The following is a 22,486-nucleotide window of genomic DNA, read 5'->3' on the forward strand; positions in this document are numbered from 1 at the left end:
TGTGAACTCTTTGGGTTCTGCATTCATTTGTCTTGTAATAGACCTGGTTTTCACACATCTCAAGACATTGTGATTGCCTGTTTGACATAAGTTAGAGGAATTCCCCACTGGAAATTGCCCATGCTAATGAATTTGATCCTTCTGGTATTCAGGTATATATCTGCATTATATCAAATTAGTTATTTAGTTTTCAAAAGGTTTTGAAAAGGGATGGTACAAGTCTTAAGTATTAAGATAATGTCTATAGGTTTAACTGATTTCATGATTGGGAAATCTAATGTAGTTTTTAATCATATAAAGCATCCTATAATAAATATACTTCCCTTGTGTGTGATTATTTTAATAGAGCACAAGAAAGGCTATGTGACTCTCCTTTAAAAAGACCAGGCTTCATAAAAAATTTAGTATTAGTATTGTAGAGTTTTACAAGCATTTCTGATATTAACATTAAAAATAGTTTTTTAGAGAAGCAACAGGGTGTGGTGAATAATCAGGAATAAGGAGTGGAGACTGTGGACACGTCACTTAGCCTCTTGATGCTCCATACAACTCTATAAGAATATTGATTACAGAATAGTTACAAATTTGCATTGGTGAAGGATATTACCTTACTGGGAATCTCCTAATTCCTCACTGGAAGACCAGTGAAATCTCCCCAAAACGAGGAACAAAACTTTTTTGCACGTGTATATCTTGAAAATGCTAATTTACTTTGAACTTTTTTTCCTGTCTTAATCACAGTTGAAGATGGGGAAGTATTTGATTTCCGAGGGATGAGATTAGACTGGTTTAGATTGCAGGTAAGAATGACTTAAATTTTGATCATCAGTTCATTTTTGCTTGTTGATTAGCTCAAATTATGTTTGTTATATGAGTGAAAAATGTTGAGAAGTTTATTTAAGCCTCTAAGAACAATTGCAATATAATTATTAAGTATTCCTAAGTGGGCACTGAATGACTCTATTATATTAACATAGTATATTTCTTGTGCAAAAAATAGAAAAATGTGGGTTAGATGATAATGGAATTAAGTAGTCCTAGAGCTGTGCAAATAACCAGACTCACAGAAGTTATTAGTGGTTTTATTTCAAATTGGAATGTCTCTAAGTAGACTAGAGTAATGGGTGCCAATTCCGAAGAGGCAAATTTTGATTTGATATAAGGAAAACATTCGTAACAATGAGTGCTATCCAAAAGTAAAATGGATTGCCTTTGGAGGTTAGTTGGTTCTTCTTCCTTTATCTTCATGTTGCAAATTTACATGTTGTAAATTCTTGCTCACTTGCAAGTTTGTCTAGATGCCCCTGAGGGTTTCTTTTGGTGCTGGAATTCTGTCAGTATTCTACAGGAATATGTAAAATAACATTTTTTAGTTAGTCTTAAAACTTAAATTAGTCAATCAATTGATTCTATCAAAAATGTGTTTTCAACTGCATAAACGGTTGTTCGGATTTAAAATAATAAGACATATAGTTAAATGCTTCTTTCTTTTTAAAAATCTTTTGAATTTCTACCCTAAGGGTCTCAAATTTTTTACTGTTGGCCAAAACAACTTCTTATATTGTTAAACTTTCTCCTAAATAATCTGATAAAAGTTTTCATTATTAGAGGAAGCTGTGGCCTGGTATTAACTCCTCTACTAAATCAGAATACATTTTGCACAAAGGTTATATGGTATTTGGAATGCATATAAAGTATAGCTTGATAAACACTTCGTAGGTCTTAGAAAAGATGATCTAGTTGACAAAAGATTTATTTGAAGTATCTTGACTTAATGAATTTAAAAGAGGCAATATTTAACACAATGAAATCTTCTGTGAGAGTGGGATAGGAAATCGGGGAGTAAAGGCTACCTTACTGCAGTGAGGACCCAAGTTAAGTTAAATAACATGAATTTTTATAGTATGAAGTTATTCCTTTACTGCTTTTCGCTGTTTTGGGGAGCAGTACTGCTTGCAGTCTGCGTTCATCCTTTTTATGTTCTGTAAATGAGCTTATGCTTCAAAAATGTTTTCTTCCAAGTTTCTCTACTTGGCAAAGACATTAAGTATTTACTAGCTAGGTGTTTTAATCTTCAGTATAATAGCTGCATTGTATCAGTAAAACATCTAAGAAATGGTGATAATTTTTCATAGCTAACAGCTCTTAAAATAGGTTTGACTGGAATTGTTGATTCTTATCCAGCTCTCTTCTGCAGCCTGTAGATAGAAGCAGAGGAGGTAGGTAGTTGAGATAATCTAAGGCTAAGGTTTAGCAAGAGATGAATGGTGATAGATGTGAAGTGAAAAGTAGTTGAGAGCTGATGATTATGTAGGTTTGAAATGATTAATTATAGATTTGAGATTGAAAAGGGAAGAAATTTAAGTTGTAGCATGGCTGATTGCCTGAGAAAGTCTTAAGAGGTGGAAGGATTGGAGATCTCGGTGAGAGTGAAGAATAGGTTTAGGAGCAGTGAGATAACACGGGAAGATGGCATGATAGGAGATTAAGATCAGATTGAAGACTATCAATTTTCAGTTAAGGAAGTGGAACCTTGATTGGTAATATTGAGATTGGGTGTGTGACCCTCCCTATGTGTGGCTGAGTTAAAACAAAGTAGGAAATGAATGGAATTTAAGGAAGCTGAGGAACTGGGAAGCTTAGGGGTTTAAGGAAGCATCACTGAAGTTAATGCAAGCCAAGGATAGAGGAGGAAAGGAAGCTAGTGTGTCAGTTGAATTCTTTGAGAAAGGGAAAATGACCCGAGGGGCCAGGCTTATAGCAGCCGTAATGATATAGATTGATTTATGCACATGTATGACAACCTTTGTTTATCCAAATCACGTTGGCTATTGCCTGGCCTTTGTTACTATAACATTTTTTTATTGATTGTTTTAAAAAAAACACTAAAATGAAGCAAAACACATAATTAAATAGTGGGGACTGTGTTCAGTCTCTGACATGTGGAGTCAAGTTTAGCTATGAGCTAAACAACTAAGTTAGATCGTTACTTTCTATCTGTTGTGTTTGTCTTACATAATTTTTATTGTTGTGTTTTATTGTTGTCTCCCCCATTATACTTTTAAATCCTCGCATACAGGAACTTTTTTCTTTATATCCCCAACATTTAACCCAGTGCCTGGCATACAGCAAGCACCTAATAAATTATTTATTGATTTTTCTTTTGGGTAAGTTGACTGATAAGTATTGGGTAGTTGAGCTAATAAGCACCAAACAGCTTCTTTCTTTGTAAACTTGCTCGGTTACTTGCCTTTGAGAGGCTGCATGGTGTGATGGAAAGAATACAGGATTTGAAATCATCAGAGCCCTGGTTTTGAATTCTTTCTCTGATATTCATTACCAATGTAACATCTGAACCTCAGGGTCTTCCTCTGGAGAATGGGGTTAATAAAACCTTTAGTACCTAATTCACAGGGTTGTTGTAAGCCTTAAATGAAGTAATGTACATCAAATGCTTAGTCTCCTTAAAAATGATGTTAATTTAAGCTATTAGTATTAGTCTAAGTTTTCAATGTATCCACTAACATTTTAATGCATGCTGAGAATTTTTATGTGAAATACACTGCCTCAGTATTGTGCTGTCTATGTCATGAAGCTTTGGTATTAGTGCATCTAATTTATGATGAGATCTGTATGAAATTTGAGTTATTCAAGAGGACCATGATAAATACAGGATTTTATTCCATAGAGAAGAATGTTCTGGTATATTTATTTTAGAAATTATGTCATTAAAGAGATTGAATTTCTGGGTAAACTGAGTAGTCTGGGTAATGTTACTGTCAGGGTATATTTTTGAAGTTTTCCTAATGATGGTGATATACTCTATGCGCTCAGTGAGTGTTTGAAATAAGTTGTATTGGTACAATTATGATCATTAAAGTAATTAACCAAACAAAACATTGTCCTTTTTCAGGCATACACAAGTGTCTCTAAGGCTTCTCTAGGCCTTGCTGATCACAGGGAACTTGGAAAGATGATGAATACTATCATTTTCCATACAAAAATGGTAGATTCTTTGGTGGAAATGTTGGTGGAAACCTCAGATCTCTCCATATTTTGGTATGTTTTAAATTTCATTTTCTATTTTTAAAATATGGGGTATCTTAAATATAATTTTCTCAATTTTTTTTTTGGTGAGGCAGTTGGGTTTAAGTGACTTGCCCAGAATCACACAGCTAGTGAGTGTTGTGTGTCTGAGGCCGGATTTGAACTCAGGTTCTCCTGACTCCAGGGCCGATGCTCTATCCACTGACCCACCTAGCTGCACGTCTTGTTTTTGCATTAGTTTCTCTTATACATTAAATTAGTAATAATAAAACTGGTGATTTGACCATGTCTCATTACTGAAGGGAATGAGAAAATGTTGACACTGTTGAATGCCTGTGCTGTTATTTATTTATTCATTCATTTATTTATTTATTTATTTATTTATTTTTAACAACATATGGTCTCATGTCTACCTCAGGATGGCAGTGCTCTCAAGTATGGTTAGTTGTTGGTTGCTAAGAATGATATGAAGACAAGTGTTTAAGGACCCTCCAGGTGTGTCTGTTAGCTTAATTCAACCAGTAATAGGGAGCTAGGGACAAATTCACTTGGGAGTACAGGTTCTAATAATCTGGAGAAAGGGATCATTCAGGATAGGCATGCTTAGAGAAACTTGGTGTTAGCCATGTCACTACATACATGGTATGGTAAAGGAAATGAATCAGCTTTGAACTGACCAGAAAATGTGCTTTGTAGAATGTGCTTTAGGGAATTTGCCAATTCATTTCAGTTTTAAAATATTAGTAAACATTTCTTATACAAGACACTGTGTTCTCGTTCTCTCTCTCTCTCTCTCTCTCTCTCTCTCTCTCTCTCTCTCTCTCTCTCTCTCTCTCTCTCTCTCTCTCTCCCTCTCTCCCTCTCTCCCTCTCTCCCTCTCCCTCTCTCTCTCACTCACACACACACACACACACACACACTCTCTCTCTCACTTTTGCACTCTCTCTCTCTCTGTCTGAATTGGTCAATGAACATTAAGTGCCTTCTACATGCCAGATACTATGCTACCCACTGGGGATACGAATATATACACAGCAGGCTACATACAGGATAAATAGGCAATAATTAACAGAGGGAAAGGCACTAAAATTGAGAGAAATTGGGAAAGGCTTCCTGAAGAGTATGGGATTTTAGTAGAGACTTAAAAGAAGCCAGGGAAGTCAGTAGATAGAGAGGAGTCAGAAGAGGGGAGAGTTTTGTAGGCATGGGGGACAGCCAGAGAAAATGCCCAGAGCTGAGAAATGCAGTGTTATGTTTATGGAACAGTCAGAATACTGGAATGTCACTAGAGTCTAGCCATGTCTCTAGATATAAGAGAATGATGGGACTAGGTTATGAAAGACTTTGAATGCCAGAGGATTTTGTATTTGATCCTGGAGGTAATAGGGTGCCACTGGAGTTTATTAAGTAGGGACTGTGGGGTGACATGGTTGGACCTGTCTTTAGGAAAATCACTTCGGTGTCTAAATGGAATATGGATTGAAGTGGAGAGAGACTTGAAGCAAGCAGACTCACCAGTAGGCTGTTGCAGTAGTCCAGGTGAGAGGTGTTGACAGTGTCAGAAGAGAGAGATGTATCCAAGAAATGTTGCAAAGGTAAAATTGATCAACCTTGGCACCAGCTTGGATAAGGGGGCTGCTAAGGTACTGTGTTAAGTGCTAAGGGTACAAAGACAAAAATGAAACAGTCCCTGCCCTCAGGGAACTGAAACAACATATACATAATATAGAAAAGATATAAATGAGCACAGGGTAGTTTAGGGAGGAAGGGAATTCACCATGAGCGTCCTCTAACTTTCTCTATTCCTGAAAACTCTATCATCCTTTATTCCAGTCTCTGATGAAGAGGTTAACCCTTCACTCTAAGGCCAAGCCTGCTTTGTGTATCGAGATCCCATCTCCCCCTGTCTTCTACAGCATGTTATTTCCACAGGATTCCTCTCTCTATTCTTCAGTTTTTCCCAATCTGCTGGATCCATTTACTTTGAGTGCAAACACTCAGATCTCCCCCAACTGTCAGTAGATCATGCTATCCCCTCAGCCTTGTTCCTCCCTTTAACAGCCAAACTCCTTCTCTTTCTTTCTTTCTTTCTTTCTTTCTTTCTTTCTTTCTTTCTTTCTTCTGTCTGTCTGTCTGTCTTTCTTTCTGTCTTTCTTTTTTGTTGTTTTTTTTTTTTTTGAAGAGAGGGAGATACTGAGGGAAGGGGGCAGAGTGGTATTACATGTGTTGCCTCTGCTTCCTCTCCTCTCATTCTTCAGGCCTTTACAATCTGATATCTAAACTCATCACGATTCTCTCAAAGTTACCAGTCATCTCTCAATTGACAAATCTGGTAACCTTTTCTCAATCTTAATCCTTCTTAATCTCTGCAGCATTTAATACTATTTACTATTCATGTCTGTTGGCTTCCCCTACTAACTTTTCTGTCACTCTGGTCTCAGCTGATTAGATCACTCTTATCCTTGCCCTCCTCTATATGAACCATTGATTTATCCCTTTCCCATCTTTTCTAGAAGATTGCCTCTTATTCCCAGTGAATTGACAGGTATTTATTAAGTGCCTGCTATATGCCAGGACCTGTGCTGAGCACTGTGGATACAAGTACAAAGAATGAAACAATCCTTAGTCAGAAGGAGCTTACGTTTCCACTCATTCATCATCAATCTTTCCTTATCTGCTGGTTCTTTCCCTGCTGCCTACTTTCGTGTCAAGACCTCCATCCCATCTTCAAAAAACACTCACTTGATCATCCTAGCAACAGTTTTCCTCTGTCTCTTCCATGGTTGAAATCCTTGAAAAAGCCATCTATACTAAGTGCCACCATTTCCTTTCTTCTCATTCCTTTCTAAATTTTCTGCAGTCTGGCTTCTGACCTCATTCATTGTTCAATTGAAATTGCTCTGTGTACAAAATTACAAATGGTCTCTTAATTGCCAAATCTAAAGACCTTTTCTTGGTTCTCATCCTTCTTCACCTCAGGTCTTTGACAGTGTTGATCACTCTTTCCTCTTAAAATACTTTCTCCTCTCTCGGTTTTTATGACGATGATTTCTCCGAGTTCTCTTCCTTGACTGTTCCTTTTCATTCTCTTTTGCTTTTTTTTTTTTCATGTCTTGCCTACTAACAGTAGTTGTTCCCACAGCTATGTCCTAGGCCTTTTTCTCTATCTGTACTAGTATCTTATTTGATAGTTATATCAACTTCCATGGATTCAGTTATCTGTGCAGTTGATTTCGAAATCTGTATATCAGATGAGGAAACTGAGATAAACAGGGTTAAGTGACTTGTGCAGGGTCACACAGCTAGCAAGTGCCTTAGTTGGATTTGAACTCAGGCCTTCCTGACTCCAGGCCCAGCACTCTATCCACTGTGCCACCTGGCTAGCTGCCCAGGCATCTCAAATTAACATCTCAAATTACATAAGTGTTTAAACTGAACTCATTCTAAAAATAGAAAGAAAAAAAAACCCTATCTGCTTTTTGAGCTTTCCTATTTGTGTTGAGTACCATCATCCTTCTAGTCACCTAGGCTTGTTACTCTTTTTAAAAAAATTTATTTATTTTAAACTTAAATACTAAAACACAAGTACACAATAAGAAAAGAAAAAGTAAGATATTATGATCTTAAATACTAAAGCTTAAATACAAAATAAGAAAAGGAGGGGGAAGCATTGCCATGTGCACAGCAATACATTTCCATTTCAGGAAAGCCTGTATAATGAATATTACTCAAGTTTAGAGCTTTCCATCTATTCTTTGCTTCCTTTTAAGTTTTCTTCTATTCTCTGCTGTGCACTCTTTTTTCTCCTCTTCCTTCCTCCCCCTCCTCCACCAAGAAGGCTGCAATTAAGTGTGGATATATTTTTACATGCATATACATACAGATGCACATACATATACTTAGATATCTGTAATCATACTCATATATACACATTTACATTCATATGTATCTGTGTAAGACCGTACTATGCTTATTTGTCCTCTGTTTCTCTGAGGGTGGATAGCATCTTCCTCACAGGTCCAAGTCTTGCCATATTTTTTTCAGATCTACCAACTCATCATTTCCTATACCACAACAATATTCCAACTTTATACTGTCTAGTTATTTTAAATAGTCCAAAACAGTATTGACTAATATGGCTGACATATAGTGTAGTTTCCCTATTTTTTTCTTTTGATTCAATCTATTTTAGCTGTAACTTTGTCTGAGATCATGATTATTACCCCTACTTTTTTTCCCTAATAAATTCCACTCTGATCCTTATTTTACGTTTGTATCTCCTATTTCCTATTCCTCTTGGCTCCTCTGCTTTCTACCTGCTACTTTGCCCTCTTATTACTTAACCTATTCACCCCACCAAAGATCCCTCCCTTATCCTCTCCCCCCTACCCTGAAATCTCTCCCTTATCCTCTCCTCCCTCCCTTTCTGAATTTAGAAGACTGTTACTCTTTACTTCTGTCTCTCTCTATCACCTCATATATCCAGTCAATTGCCAAATCTAGTCACTTCTGTCTCTTCAGTATCTCTTGCATGTGTCCTCCTTTCTTTGTTCATGTAATCACCACTTTAGTTCAGGGCCCTCATCACCTATTGCCTGAACTATTACAGTAGCCTCCGATTTGGATTCTCTGCCTCAGATTTCCCTTACCTGCTCTCCAGTCCATCCTATGCAAAGCTATGTCTTTTTTACTCAATAAATATCAGTGGCTTCTCATTACCTCTAAAATCAACATAGGTATCTCTCTTTGGCATCTAAAACCCTTCACAATTTGGCCTTAGCCTACCTTTCCAATCTTTTTATATGTTGTCTTCTTATACTCTCTCACTCATTGATCTAGGCAAATTGGCCTACTTTTTTCTCCACACATAGAACCCTTCAGTCTCCTATCTCCATACTTTTTTTTGCTAACTTGAACGTATGTATCTCCATCTCACTTCTACCTCAGAAGTTCTCATTTCCTTAATATCTCATCTCAGGAACCACCTTTCACATGAAACATTTCCTGACTCCCTAAGGTGCTAGTACTCCCTCAAATTTATCTTGTATTATTTTTACTTTCTTATTTATGTTTATTGTCTCCCAAGTAGAATGTAAGATCCTTATTGGAGGGACTGTTTCATTTTTGTCTGTTTTATCTTGAATGCCTTGTGCAATGCCTACCACATTCTAGGTTCTTTAATAAATGCCTCTTGTTTCATTAGGCAGTTAGATGGCTCAGTGGATAGAATGCTCCTTGAGTCAGGAAGACTTCATGAGTTCAAATCTGGCACCAGACACTGTGTGACCCTGGGCAGGTCACTTATTCCTGTTTGCCTCAGTTTCCTCATTTTGTAATATGATCTGGAAAAGGAAATGGTAAACCGCTCTAGTACCTTTGCCAAGGAAACCCTAAATGGGCTCCCCAAGAGTTAGACATAGACTGAAAAATGACTCAATAAAAAGCCTTTCAGCCTCTCTGAGGTGCATAAGTCTTTAACTCTTGATGCATAAGTCTTTAACTCATGGTGGCAGGCATCCTATGCTCTGGATACTGAATATTCCCCACTTTCAGTGTAACATCCCTGCTCTGCTATTTGGTTTGTCCACATCTACCACATTCACTTGGGATACTGGCTGGGAAACCAATCCTTTTTACATAACTGATAACTTTTAGCTTCTTTAGGAAGCTGACTGAAAGTGATTATAGCCCAGGGATTCTCCCTATCAAAATTGGAGAGTTTAGCAGAGTTCATTATGTTGAGTCCAGAGTGACTTTCCTATGTTTATACAACTAAATATCTGAGGTAACATTTCAGTCCTGTGACCCTTAAGTTTCCATTGTGCCATTCTTCCATCTTTTTCTATAAACAGCCTGTCACAAAGAGAATTGCAACATGAAAACACACCAACATATGCAAAGAATGAAGTAGAGAAATTGCACAGCCTGCCAAGGTCTTATACATAGTTTATTGTCCATTCTTGAAGTACTGTGTAAATGCTTGCCATTAATGTGAGCTAAACACGGATTTGTAAAAGCCAAAGTTGTTTTTGGTGTTCTGAGAAGTTGAAAACTTGATGAATAGAGCTACACAACTGACAGTAGAATATATTATAGATTTTAGAAATATATCAACTAGTATAAGTGTATCATGATAGAAGACAAATCAGTGTATTAAATTTTCATATTATGAAATTGATGAAGCAAGGTTTCCTGAAGACTTAATTGTGAAGTTTTGAAGTTTCATTATAAAGATCTCTAAGTCTTGAATTTGGGTCTGCTTTATGAGATATTTGTAAAATCAGAAGTTATATATATATAATAGTCTACCATTTCAAATGATAGACAGTGGATCAGTAGGATTTGAAATACACACACATAAACACACACACACAGTATTTTGCTATATAGCTTCCTGATAGGTGTTTTAATCTGAGGGATTTTGTTTATATTTCTTTTTGTAATAGTGTGTATAAAATATGATTTATTATATAAACTGTTAGTACACTAAATTTTGTATTTTGTAATTTTATATAAGTAATATTTTTATGACTTTGAGGTTTACCCTGAGTTTCTCTTTTAAAAGTAGTGTGGCATGTCCAGAATAAAATGTTACAAAATAATAACTTTCATAATTCATTACCAGTTTAGAATAAAATGTGTTGTAAATGTGCTTGTTTACTATAATAGTCTGAAATATTGGTCCAAACTTTCAATTTTTTCCTAATACAGTTTTTATAGCCGTGCATTTGAGAAGATGTTTCAGCAGTGTTTGGAACTCCCCTCTCAATCAAGATACTCAATTGCATTTCCACTGCTTTGTACTCATTTTATGAGTTGCACGCATGAGCTGTGTCCAGAAGAGGTAATTTCTTATTTTTTAATATAGCATATATGACAATGACTAGTATTTATAGATACTGTCGTAACTGTGAGTGAGTGGGTATGAGTGGCGTCTTGGCTTTGGAGTTAGGAAGACCAAACTTCAAATTCTGCCTCATACATACCATCCAAGAGTCCATGGGTTAACCTTACAGTGCCAAGCAATTCTCTTAGTAGTTCAGTTACTACTGAGTTGCTAATATATGTCAATGGAGACATTGTCCACACTGGGAGTTACGAACACAAATGAAATAAAATTACAGGTCCAGACTCTCCCCTACCAGGTATACCTTATTTCAAATTTATAATATACTACCTTCACCCCCCACTTCAACCTCCCAAGGTTGTTACTGACTTACTTTGGGGAACTTTTTGAGATGGAATCATTTAGAACAGTGGAGTGTCAGTTAGAAAGGACATTAGAGATCATCTAGTCCGGCTGCTTATTTTATAGGTGGAAAAATACTGAGGCTAGGACAGGCTAAATGACTTGCCAAAGATCTCACAATTAATTTGTGAATAAAACCCAAGTCTATTGACTCCAAGGCCAGTATTCTTTGTATTATACCATGGTAAATATATTTGTATTTATTCAATTTTTAAAAATAAATATCTTAATCATTTTCTTTTCCAGCATATATATTTTAAAATACTTATGGATTGTTTAATTAGCTAGAAAGTGTTTCTTATTATTTATTCTTTCCTGCTTCTTTTAGTGAGAGATTGTGCCTCTCAGTATGAGAAGTAGTTATGGAATCTAATGGGGCAGTGGAAATAGTCCTGGACTTGGAGACAGAGATTTTGAATGCCAGTTCTTTTGTGTGTCCTTTATGACCTTGGGCATATTACAGTCTTTCTGGGGCTCAGTTTTCTTATATATGAAATGAGAGGTACCTCTTCAGAACCTTTTAGTTTTAAACCTGTGATCATGTGAATATATGGAGGTGCTATTTACCACCTGGTGTCACTCAGCACTTGCTCAAAACATTGAATTAGACATTTTTAGGGATCTAAAGGCAAATAGTCCATGCATTTGAGTAGCTTATAGTTTAGGGGACAAACAAACAATAGATATATGTCATCTTGTATACCTTATATATTGGAGTCATAAAATTTAAGAGCTAAAAAGTACTTTAGGAATCATATAATTGAATCCTCATCACTGATGATGAGCAGTCTTATGACTCATAACTTAGGATTAGAAGCCAGGTGTCTGAACTCCGGCCCATTGTTCTTTTGGGGTTGTCATGGTGCTGCAGAATATAAATTTTGTGGTGAAAAAACCCAGGACAATTCAGTAGGAGTTGAAAACAATATGAAAATGTATAGAATACAAAACTGTTCCTCATGCAATCATTCATAAAGACGGAGCCTGAGAGTAATGTATAGAGAGTTGGCCTCGAAGTGAACAGAAAGATCTGGGTTCACATTTCACCTGTCAAACATGGCTGTGTCATATGAAACATATATGTCATATGTGAAACATACGGCAATTTGCTTATCATCTCAGTGCTCTAGAGAGCTCTCTAAGACTCTTAAATTGCAGAAAGGTAGTTTCCTCACCAGAAAAGTCTTCATACCAATGAAACTACATTTCTAGTCCCTATCCCTAAGACCATTCATATATGTTAAAAGAGTAGATTCAACTTTGCAGGTTTATTGTGAAATAGAATTCAATGATTACTTATTAAAGTTAGTGACAGTGAGACCAATGAAACTTTTGTTCTCTTGTGCTTTGAAAATCTCTACAATTTAATGTTTTAAAAAATAATTTATTTTTATTTTTCAAGTAACAAGGTTAGTTAATCTATCCCTCTTACTGATTCCTCTCTTTATTAAGCAAAATTTAAAAAATAAATAAAAAACTGAAACAAATCCCTCAGTGCATAACTAGTTATTGGGCCAAACAAAATCTCACCTTATACATGCCTAAAAATGTATGTTTCTACATTTTAAGCTAATCACCTCTCTGTCATGAGGTGAGCGATGTGTTTCATGTTCATTCTTATGGACTTATGGTTTATCATTGGGATGATCAACATTTTAAAGATTTTGAAAATAGTTTTTCCTCTGTAACACAATTATTATTGTGTAGATTGTTCTCCTAGTTCTGCTTACTTAGCTTTTTATCGGTTCATAAATTCTCAGTTTCCTCTAAAATTGTTTATTTAATTTCTTATAGTACAATAACATTCTATTCCATTCATACATGTATGTATACATTATAGTTTGTTTAGCCACAATTTATTTGTAGATTTAGCAAATCATTAATAAGCTATCCATTTTTTAAAAAAGTAAGCCAGTAACCTATTGATAGTAATGTGATGAAGTGGAAATCAATCAATCAAACATTTATTCAGGGCTCACTGTATACCAAGTGTTGGGACACAAAGACAAAAATGTAACAGTCTCTAGATTTGGGGAATTGGATTTGAATCCTATTTCTGCTATTTCCTGTATGTGTCTGCCCTTGGGCAAGTCATTTCACTTCTCTGGGCCTTAATTTTCTCATCGATAAAATGAGGGGATTAAGCTAGAGGATCTAATGATCTTTTCAACTATGTAAGCACAGATATCCACATAGTTAATTGGCTGTTATTTATATCAATAGCATATGTGTACAGTCTTTTAAATTTTACAGAATGTTTCTCACAAAGATATGCTGCTAGTCAAAACAACATTTGAGTTCAGTTTGTTTTATGGGGACTAAATTCATATTATGAAACTTTTTTTTTCATTGATAGATTTTTTTTTTTGACAGAACAGATATTTACTTGTCAACAAGTAGCCAAACTAACCCCCCTTACAAACCACAATTCCTCCAAACTCTTAAGCAAATAGTATGATAATGTGTGACAGAAAAAATGTCACTTTTCATTTTTTTAGTTTACTAATGGTTAACAAAAAGGATAACAGTGATTTAATTTTGATAATGTGGTTCCAAAATTATTTCATTTGACCCCACTTTTGTTTTCTTAATTATCTGTTATTTTTATTTACATTGTACATTTCATATATAATAGCAAAATTTGAAAGTAATATAAGCTAAACATCTTAGTCATCCCCACCAGAAACAAAACACTGACTTTCCATACTATTTCTCCAAAACAAATAAACACCAGTTCTTAATTATATAGAAGCATGAATGTAGAAATGAGTAGAGAGCTAAGGATGTTTTCTAATATTTTCATAAAAGTTAGTTTTTCTTCATTCTGCTTCTGCGCTCAGTGCACTCTTGCTTATTTTTCTACTAGTTTCAATAGAGAGGGGAGGAGTGATAGGTTAATCGATTTAAAATTTTTTGGTCCAATAAGATAGGCATATGATCTTTTAGAAGTAGACTTATTTAAATATTTCAGAGATCTCATCTCATCAATGTGGACATTCTATGCACTGACACTCTGTCATCTTGCTATTCCTTTGTTAGGTAGTCTTTATAAATTACTGTGTTCAGCCTTCTGGTAATGAAAGCAATGAGAGATGGGGTAACTGGATTGGGGAGGGAGAGAATAAGCAAGAGGGAAGAAGGGAAAAGTTGTTAAGCACTTACTCTGTGCCAGCCCTGTATTAAGTGCTGGGAACACAAATACAAGCAAAATAGCTTCTTTTTTCAAGAAGCTTATTTTCTAGTGGGAGAGATAACACCTAAAGAGGAACTGGAAAGCAGAGGGGAGATGACAGGAGTAAGGATACTTGAGTAGGGGTAAGGCCATTTTGGTGAAGAGGTAAAAATCCACAGATTAAGGAATATAATGGGGAGTGAGCCAAATACAATGGAAATTAGCATGAACAAAAAAGATGCGAATACTGGGTAGACTTTTTAAAAATAGAATTTCACCTTTAACCACTTATTGTAACTATTTTAGTAACGTTTACATTTTTTCCTCCATTCTATTTATCCAGGTCAGATTAATTAGACCTTTACTGAGAGCTTGGTATATAAGGTGTTTTATGTAGTAGAGGCTGAGAGAGAGAAAAAAATTAAATAATACATGATTTCTATCAGCAAAAAGCTTATATTCTAGTGGTATAAATAAGTTTGATACATTACTATAATTTAAATTAACAGTGTTGTTGTTGTTCAGTTAATCAGTCGTGTCAGACTTGACTCCAGGCCCAGCGCTCTATTCATTCACTGAGCCACCAGCTGTCTCTAAATCAGGCTTCTTAAACTTTTTCCACTCGCAACCCCTTTTTATGTTTCAGCAACATTCACTGGCATTATGTGGAGTGTTGGTATGTGCAGTGCAAAGTGCACATGCTTTGTGTTAAGAACCAACGCTGCTGTGAAGTTGTACAATGCAACACAAGCAAGCACTTCCAGAAACACCGCAGATGCATTATGAGTTTGATTTTGAATTAATTTTTGCCAAATTTTTCGTGACCCCATGTGGGCTTGCGACCCACAGTTTAAGAAGTTCTGCTCTAAATGAATGGTATGTCACATTTATTAGATTTGTTCTGCTTTCTTTCAGAGTAAAATTAGGAGTCATGAGTGGCATTGGTAAGGAGACAAATTTAGGCTTCATGTAAGGAAAATCTTAACTGTGATAGATATAGATATCCAAAATTGGAATGGGTTGTCTTCAGAGTTAGTTTCCTTTCATTAAAGGTCTTCAAGTTAAAGGACCAATTGTTGGACATAGTATGGAGTGTAGGTTGGACTCGGTGGCCAAAGGTCTCTTCAAAAGAGATTTTATGATTATATACTACTTTAGAACTTTATGTATATTTAATCTCGACAAGGAAGTGCCTGCCTTGTGTAAGGTACAGTGTGCTAGGTGCCAGAGACAATAGTAATAACAGTTCCATACTCCCTTGAAGAGTTTAGATTCTTCTGGTAGATAAAACACATATTCAGATATAAGTCAATTCAAGGTAATTTCAGGAAGGTGAGAGCACCAGCAACTGGAGGAATCAGGGAAAGTTTCACAGAAAAGGGAGACCTCAGCTGAACCTTAAAGGAAGAAATAAGAAGGGAATGTCAAGTCAACAAGCATTTGTAAGTGCCTGTATGTACCAGGTACTGTACTGAGCACTGGAGATACAAACAAAGACAAAAACAAAAAAATCCCACACCAGTCACTGCTTCTAAGGAGCTCACAGTCTAATGGGACAGAAACCTTAAGACAGCCTTGTACAGAAAAGATACATACAAGATAAATTGGAGGTAATCAACAGAGGAAAAGCATTAAGATGAAAGAGGCTTCTTGTAGAATGTAAGACTTTGAAATTTAAAGGAAGCTGGTAGATGGAAATGAGAGAAAGAGTTGCAGCATTGGGGATAGCCAGGGTAAACATTGTCAGGAGATGGAGTGTTGTGTGCAGGAAAGAGCAAAGGGGCCAATGCCACTAGGTCACAGATGTGTGAAGGGGAATAAGGTATAAGGAGATGGGAAAGTTAGGCAAGGGACCAGGTTAACAAAGGATTTAAAAAGGGAGGGAGGGTTAGTTGAAATTATGTCACTTAAAATTAGTGTATTTAGCATGATTTTGTGATTTTTTTGCCTTCTCGACACAAGTGAGTAGCAGTAAACGTAGTAGACTGCAGAAGTAACCCAAGTCTGATGTTTAGCAGGGTATGATTTTTAATGGGGTAGTGGGCAAAGGACTCAATAGGACAGTGTGGAGATGAATTGGTTCACCAAGGGGTCAAGATAAAGAAGGAAGGAAAGTATAGCCAGTGCAGGGAGTTGTGAACATATTTGTGTTTTACATACTCCTGGGTAAAAACTTTATCACTCCCCTGAGCTACCCCAATGGGTAAAGTGAACAGCTCAGAAAGTTGAGACTTGTTTATGTTGAACCCGTGGGGTGAATGAGCAGCCCTTCTCTTCTATCCCTGGGTCCTTTCTTGGCCCAGAAGCAGGTTCCTCCCTAGCAATTAATTATGGGAAATCCCCTCCTCTATCCCCCCACCCCTATAGTATCTCTTTTGTTTTTAATGTTTTTCCCATCAAGTTCATTTTCTGTTTTTCTTTTAAGTTCTCTCTTCCTTTATTTTTTCTCCCTCTGTCCTAATAATACACACTTGTTTTTTTTGAGGCTAGTGTTCACTGAGGACCTTGGAGCAAGAATTATGATCAAAGTCATATATCAGAAAAATTATGCAGTATACACTGGCATATACAAAGGGTATTCTGAGTAGTGGGGTTTTTCCCTCATGATCATTCAACAAACTTTTATTAAGTACTTATTATGTGCCAGGTACTGTGCTAAGCTCTTTACAGTTATTACATCATTTAATCCACACAATAACCCAAGAAGTAGGTGCTATTGTTTTAGTTTTACAGCTGAGGAAATTGAGGCAGGCAGAGAGGTTACGTAACTTGCCCAGTGTCACACAGTTAAGTAAGTGTATGAGGCTGGATTTTAATTCAGGTCTTCTTAACTCTAAGCCCAATGCTGTCCACTGTGCCACTTAGCCTCCATGGGATTCAAAGCCATAAATGAAATAGCCCTTGCTCATTTAGGAACTTACATTCCGTACAGAGAAACGTGCACTTAAACATATACAAAATAAATGCAAAGTTATTGGGTGATGGAGCATTAATAGCCTGGGTGGGGGAGAATCAGGAAAAACTGAGTACAATATGATACTTGAGCTTTGAAGGTAACAGAAATTCCAAGAAAGGGGAAAATACAGAGTGCATTTGAAGCATGGAGGGCAGCTTTGCACAGGTGGTAAAGCACAGAGATGACAGCTATGTCTTGTATACAGAAGATAAAGAAGGCCAGTTTGGCTAAACCACAGAGCACTTGAAGGGGAATAATTTATAATAGGGCTGAAAAGATAGGGTGGAAACAAGTTGTGAAGGACTTTAAATGCTAAATAGAGGCATATTCAATCCTAGAAACAATAGGGAGCCTCTGGATTTAATTGAGTAGGAAAGTGATATATTCAGATATCTTTTAGGAGAGTAACATTAATAGCTATATAGAGTATGAATTGGATTGGGGAGAGAATTAAAGTTGGCAACAGTCAAAGTAATGAGGGCCTAAACTAGGGTGGTAGCTGTGTGAGGAGTGTTAAGAAATGTTAAGGGATCCCCTGAACTTGTCTTTTTGAGTTGTCTTATTTTCCAGAAATACTGGACCTGGAATAAGCAGGAGGCTCTGACATAATTTGTTCTTTGTGCCCCAAGCTGGACTCCTTGTTATCCTTGGGAGTCAAAACAGGTGCTGGTCAGTCTGCACTAGACTAGGAAACTTCTTATGCTGTTAGGACCCTTGTAGACAAGCAGACCATCATATCTTCATAGTCTAGCCTTTCTCAAGGGACAAAAATGCTGTCTTTACCATCTTAATTATTTATGATTTCTCCTCCCCTGACACACTCATTTAGGTAGCGATTTCTGTTTCAACTCCTCTCTGTGTCACAATTTCATAAATACACAAACTTCTGTTTGGGTGGTGAACTCTTTGCCCTGGCTTAGGGTTCCACATGCATGTTCGTTTATCTCATAGTAAACCTAGTTTTCATATAAGTTTCATGAAGTTGTGATTGCCTGTTGACAGGAGAGAGAATGGGATGGATATGAGAGGAGATGTTGAGATATAATTATAGACTTTATAACTGTTGAATATGTGTGATGAAGGATAAGCAGATGAATGTGAGGAGATGAGGCTGCAAATGCTGTTGACTGGAAAGGTGATGGTGCACTCAAAAGAAATGGGGAATTTGGGGGTTTGAGGAGGACCAGTAATGAGTTCTGTTTTTCTTTACATTAAATTTGATATGCCATTAGACATCCAGATAGGAATGTTCAATAGGCAGTTAGTGATGTGGGAGACATTTGCATAGAGATGATATTTAAATCCATAGGATCTGATGAAGTCATAAAAGGATAGTATAGAGAAAAGAGGGAATAGAACCTAGGACAGAAATTTAGAGTATAGTCACATTTCACTCATATTAGGGGGATGGATTATGTATGAAGATCCAGCAAAGGTGATTAAGAAGGACTGATTAGGCAGGTAGTAGGGAAACCATGAGAGAGCAGTGTCACCAAAAACTCAAAGAGAGGTTAGCCAAGAAAAGAGAGTATGAACATATATTGGGGTAATGAAAAGGGAAAATTATTGATTTCTAGAGAAATTAACTGCCTATTCACATCACCACATTGGCTTTGGCTTTTAAATCTGTTTTCTAAAGTTTGTGTTTAATAAATGGATTGTCTTCTTAGTTTGTATATACTGTGGTTAAGATGTAGAATCACAGAGTTGAAAAGGATCTCAGAGTCTACCTAGTTCAATCCATACCTGATCAAGGAGTTTTTTGAAAAGATTATGAACTAAATACATATTAAATGAAAATATTTATATTCTTTTACATTATGGAAGATCTTCTTGACCCTTTTAAATCTTTTTTCAAAGAGTAGTACTTTATAAAATCAAATCAATGAAATTAGATATTTATTATGTACCCCTTAAGTGCTAGGTATCCAGAGGGATAACAAGAAATATGAGATAACATGTCTGTCCTTTACAATCCAGTGGTTTAGTAGAGGTTTAGTTAGTTTAGTTTAGTTAGTAGTTTAGTTTAGAGATTCGGTAATTAACTTAATTACCCTTCTTTCTTCAAGAATTATGTCATTCAGTCTTATTCTTAAAGGAAATGTATGTTTTAAAACATTTACATATTTTGTTTTGACAGAGACATCATATTGGGGATCGGAGTCTTTCATTATGTAACATGTTCTTGGATGAAATGGCTAAGCAGGCTAGAAATCTCATAACAGATATTTGCACAGAACAGTGTACTCTTAGTGACCAGGTAAGAATTTAATTTTTCCCTTCAGTGCAAATAGAAATTTTGTTTATGAACGTAGAAAAATGTGAGCAGTGGTCAGAAATTGAGTGATATTTTGACTTTTGATTCTGAGTTCATTTTTTTGCTATTTTTTCAAACTGGTATGGTTTTATAGATGTTGGAAAATGGGAACTGGATTGAAGAAAGGACATTAACAACAATTATAACAGTTTCCTACGTAAATTTAAATAATATAAATCAACTTTTATAATAAGGAACCTCCAAAAGCTTAAGAAATATCCTACATAGCAAATACTCAACTCACCAGGTAGAGATAAATGACAGCCAAGGGCCACACCAATTTAGAATATAAACTCATTTATAAAATCATACAAAAAAGATGTTGAAGATTATGAGCAGTATCACTTCACAAAATGGGGGTGGGGAGGGGGGGAAAGCTTAAAGAAACCTTTCCAAAGGTTGCAGAACTAAGCTAAGTCATCTCAAGGAAATTATGGATGAAGCTGGAAAGAGAAGAATAAATGAGGGAAAAGATCTGTAGTGATTTTTCTAACACCCTTTTCACCATCAGGGATAGTGGAGGAAACCACAATAGAACTATAACATCAAAGTCCTTGTAGAAAAAATGGAAATGTCAGTGAAGAAAACAAAGATGAGGAAAAGCAGCTAGACTAAAACAAAGATATACAGAGGAGGTCGTCTGGAGGTGACAGAATTTTGGGGGGCATTGAATTGATTCTTAGGGTTTCTGAAGGTTGAGAGAAAAATCTCAGACCTTATTATTACCAAGAAAAGGCAACCAAAAAAAAAAAGAATGCTTATGTCTGCTTTCCCATCTGTATAAATTTTTTATGAGGTTAATCTGCACATACATGGAGTATATCCTTGGTGAAGATACTAGAAGGGAATGGCTAGACCTTCCACATCAAGAAGATTATAGATCCATTTCAGCATGTCAACCTAAACGTATACAATCATAAAATTAGGATGTACAGAAAGAAGAAAGATATCACAGAAAGGAGATAAAATATCAAAAAGAATAGGGAAAATGTTAATAAATGGGAGGAGAGTGATTTTCAGGCAGAGAAGCAGTAAAGAACATCAAGACATAGATGATATGTTGACCAAAAGTGATGTCACTGAAGGAAGAAAGACAATGACTGCTGACATTTGTACAGCACTTTAAGGTTTACTTTACCTCATTTGATTCACATAACCTCCTTGTGAGGTAGATGGTAATAATAGCTAGCATTTATATAGTGCCTACTGTGTGCCAGGCACTGTTCTAAATGCTTTGCAATTATTATCTCATCTGATCTCTACAACAAACCTGTGAGGTACTTCAGGAATGATTATCCTCTTTATTAGAGGAGGAAACTAAGGCTTAGAGGTTCAGTAATTTACTTTGTCACACAGCTAAAAATATCAGCCCCAGAATTTGAACCCAGGTGTCTGCATCAGGTTCTGCATCTGATACAAACATCTGCTTACCAAAACATTTCTTTGCTATTGGATAGGTTCAGTTCTCTAGGTGGTTAAAATGCATTTAGCAAGGAGTTTCCATAGAGTCTCAGGAGCCTAAAAATTGCTTTTATACTGCTCTTTCTCTAATGGCCCACAACTAGGTTCCATATCTACTTCCTTGCTCAAAACAGTTCTAGCTGGTAGTATATGGTAGAAAACAGGTGTTTTCTAAATCCCAAGTTTCAACACTTTTCCCATTATATCATACTTGTTTCTGACATTTAGAAAAACTGAAGTGACTGTAATATAGAGGTAAATGACTCTATGTACTTCACTGAGATCATAGATTTAAAAATGGAAAAGGCTGAAGAGATCATCTAGTCTAGATGATCTTGTAGATGAGAAAACTGAAGTCTAGAAGGACTTAAGTAGTAAAATAGCATTCATGATTTGAGGGAGGGTTCTTTGAAATGCTATGGTCCTTAGTGCATGATTGAGCCATTCTAAAAACAAATCAATTATGGAATTGTTTTATAGTCTAGTCTGGGAGGCCATTCACTGAAAAGGCAAGCTAAGACCTGCTAATTTCAGTAAGCCTTCAGGGAATTACTGTATTCCATATTTAAGCATCTATTCCACAATGTGTATGTCATCATGGTTACAATACATAAACAAATCACAGTATAAAATATACAAAATACAAAAACACAGTAGTCCCTGACCTTAAAGAACTTGTAATCTATTGGGAGGATAGCACACATATATCTGTGGTACATCTTGTCCATTTAATAAAATTGAATTGGTCCAGTGTTATAATAATGTTGAAATTTTCCGGTTTCCTGACCCTGGTACCCATGCTTGGTAACTGATTGAATTGAATATGGAACAGCCATAGCTAGATAACAAATTCTGTGAAAAATATGTGACTTTTAGTGAACTACTGACTCAGTATGAGTTAATGATATTAAAGAATAGTTAAGAAAACTAATGTAATCTTAGGCAGTCTTAGATAATTTAGGTAATCTTAGATAATGGTTTTGCCCTGGTTGAACCATATCTGGAGTATTTGTGTTTGATTTGGGTACCATCTTCTAGGAAGAGCATTAGTAAGATGGGGGTCTTTGAGGAGAGCAGTTAATATGGTCAGGGGCCTTGAGATTGTATTATAAGGTTTGGTTAAAGGAGTCAGTTATGTTAATCATGGAAAGACGTGATATCTCTCCAAGTCTTAAAAGACTGTTTTGTGGAAAAAGGATTAGATTTGTCCTGGCCCTAGAGAGCATTAGAATAGGGAGTGGAAGGGAACAAGTGATTTCTTTATTTTTTCTAGCCCAACATGTA

The 22,486-nt window shown here is 36.1% G+C and overlaps 1 protein-coding gene across 2 annotated transcripts in view; it reads left to right on the forward strand.

The window, feature by feature from the left end:
* The window catches only part of NCKAP1 (NCK associated protein 1), a 129,884-nt gene that overhangs the window by 73,827 nt on the left and 33,571 nt on the right, over positions 1–22,486 (forward strand). For both annotated transcript variants that reach the window (XM_021006377.2, XM_021006378.2), the window contains 4 exons: positions 742–800; positions 3,914–4,059; positions 10,759–10,891; positions 19,565–19,684. In XM_021006377.2, coding sequence (XP_020862036.1) covers positions 742–800; positions 3,914–4,059; positions 10,759–10,891; positions 19,565–19,684 — 458 coding nt within the window. The remainder of the gene's footprint in view (positions 1–741; positions 801–3,913; positions 4,060–10,758; positions 10,892–19,564; positions 19,685–22,486) is intronic.

This window comes from Phascolarctos cinereus, unplaced genomic scaffold, assembly GCF_003287225.1.
Source record: "Phascolarctos cinereus isolate Bilbo 61053 unplaced genomic scaffold, phaCin_HiC Scaffold_726;HRSCAF=1367, whole genome shotgun sequence".
NCBI lineage: Eukaryota > Metazoa > Chordata > Mammalia > Diprotodontia > Phascolarctidae > Phascolarctos > Phascolarctos cinereus.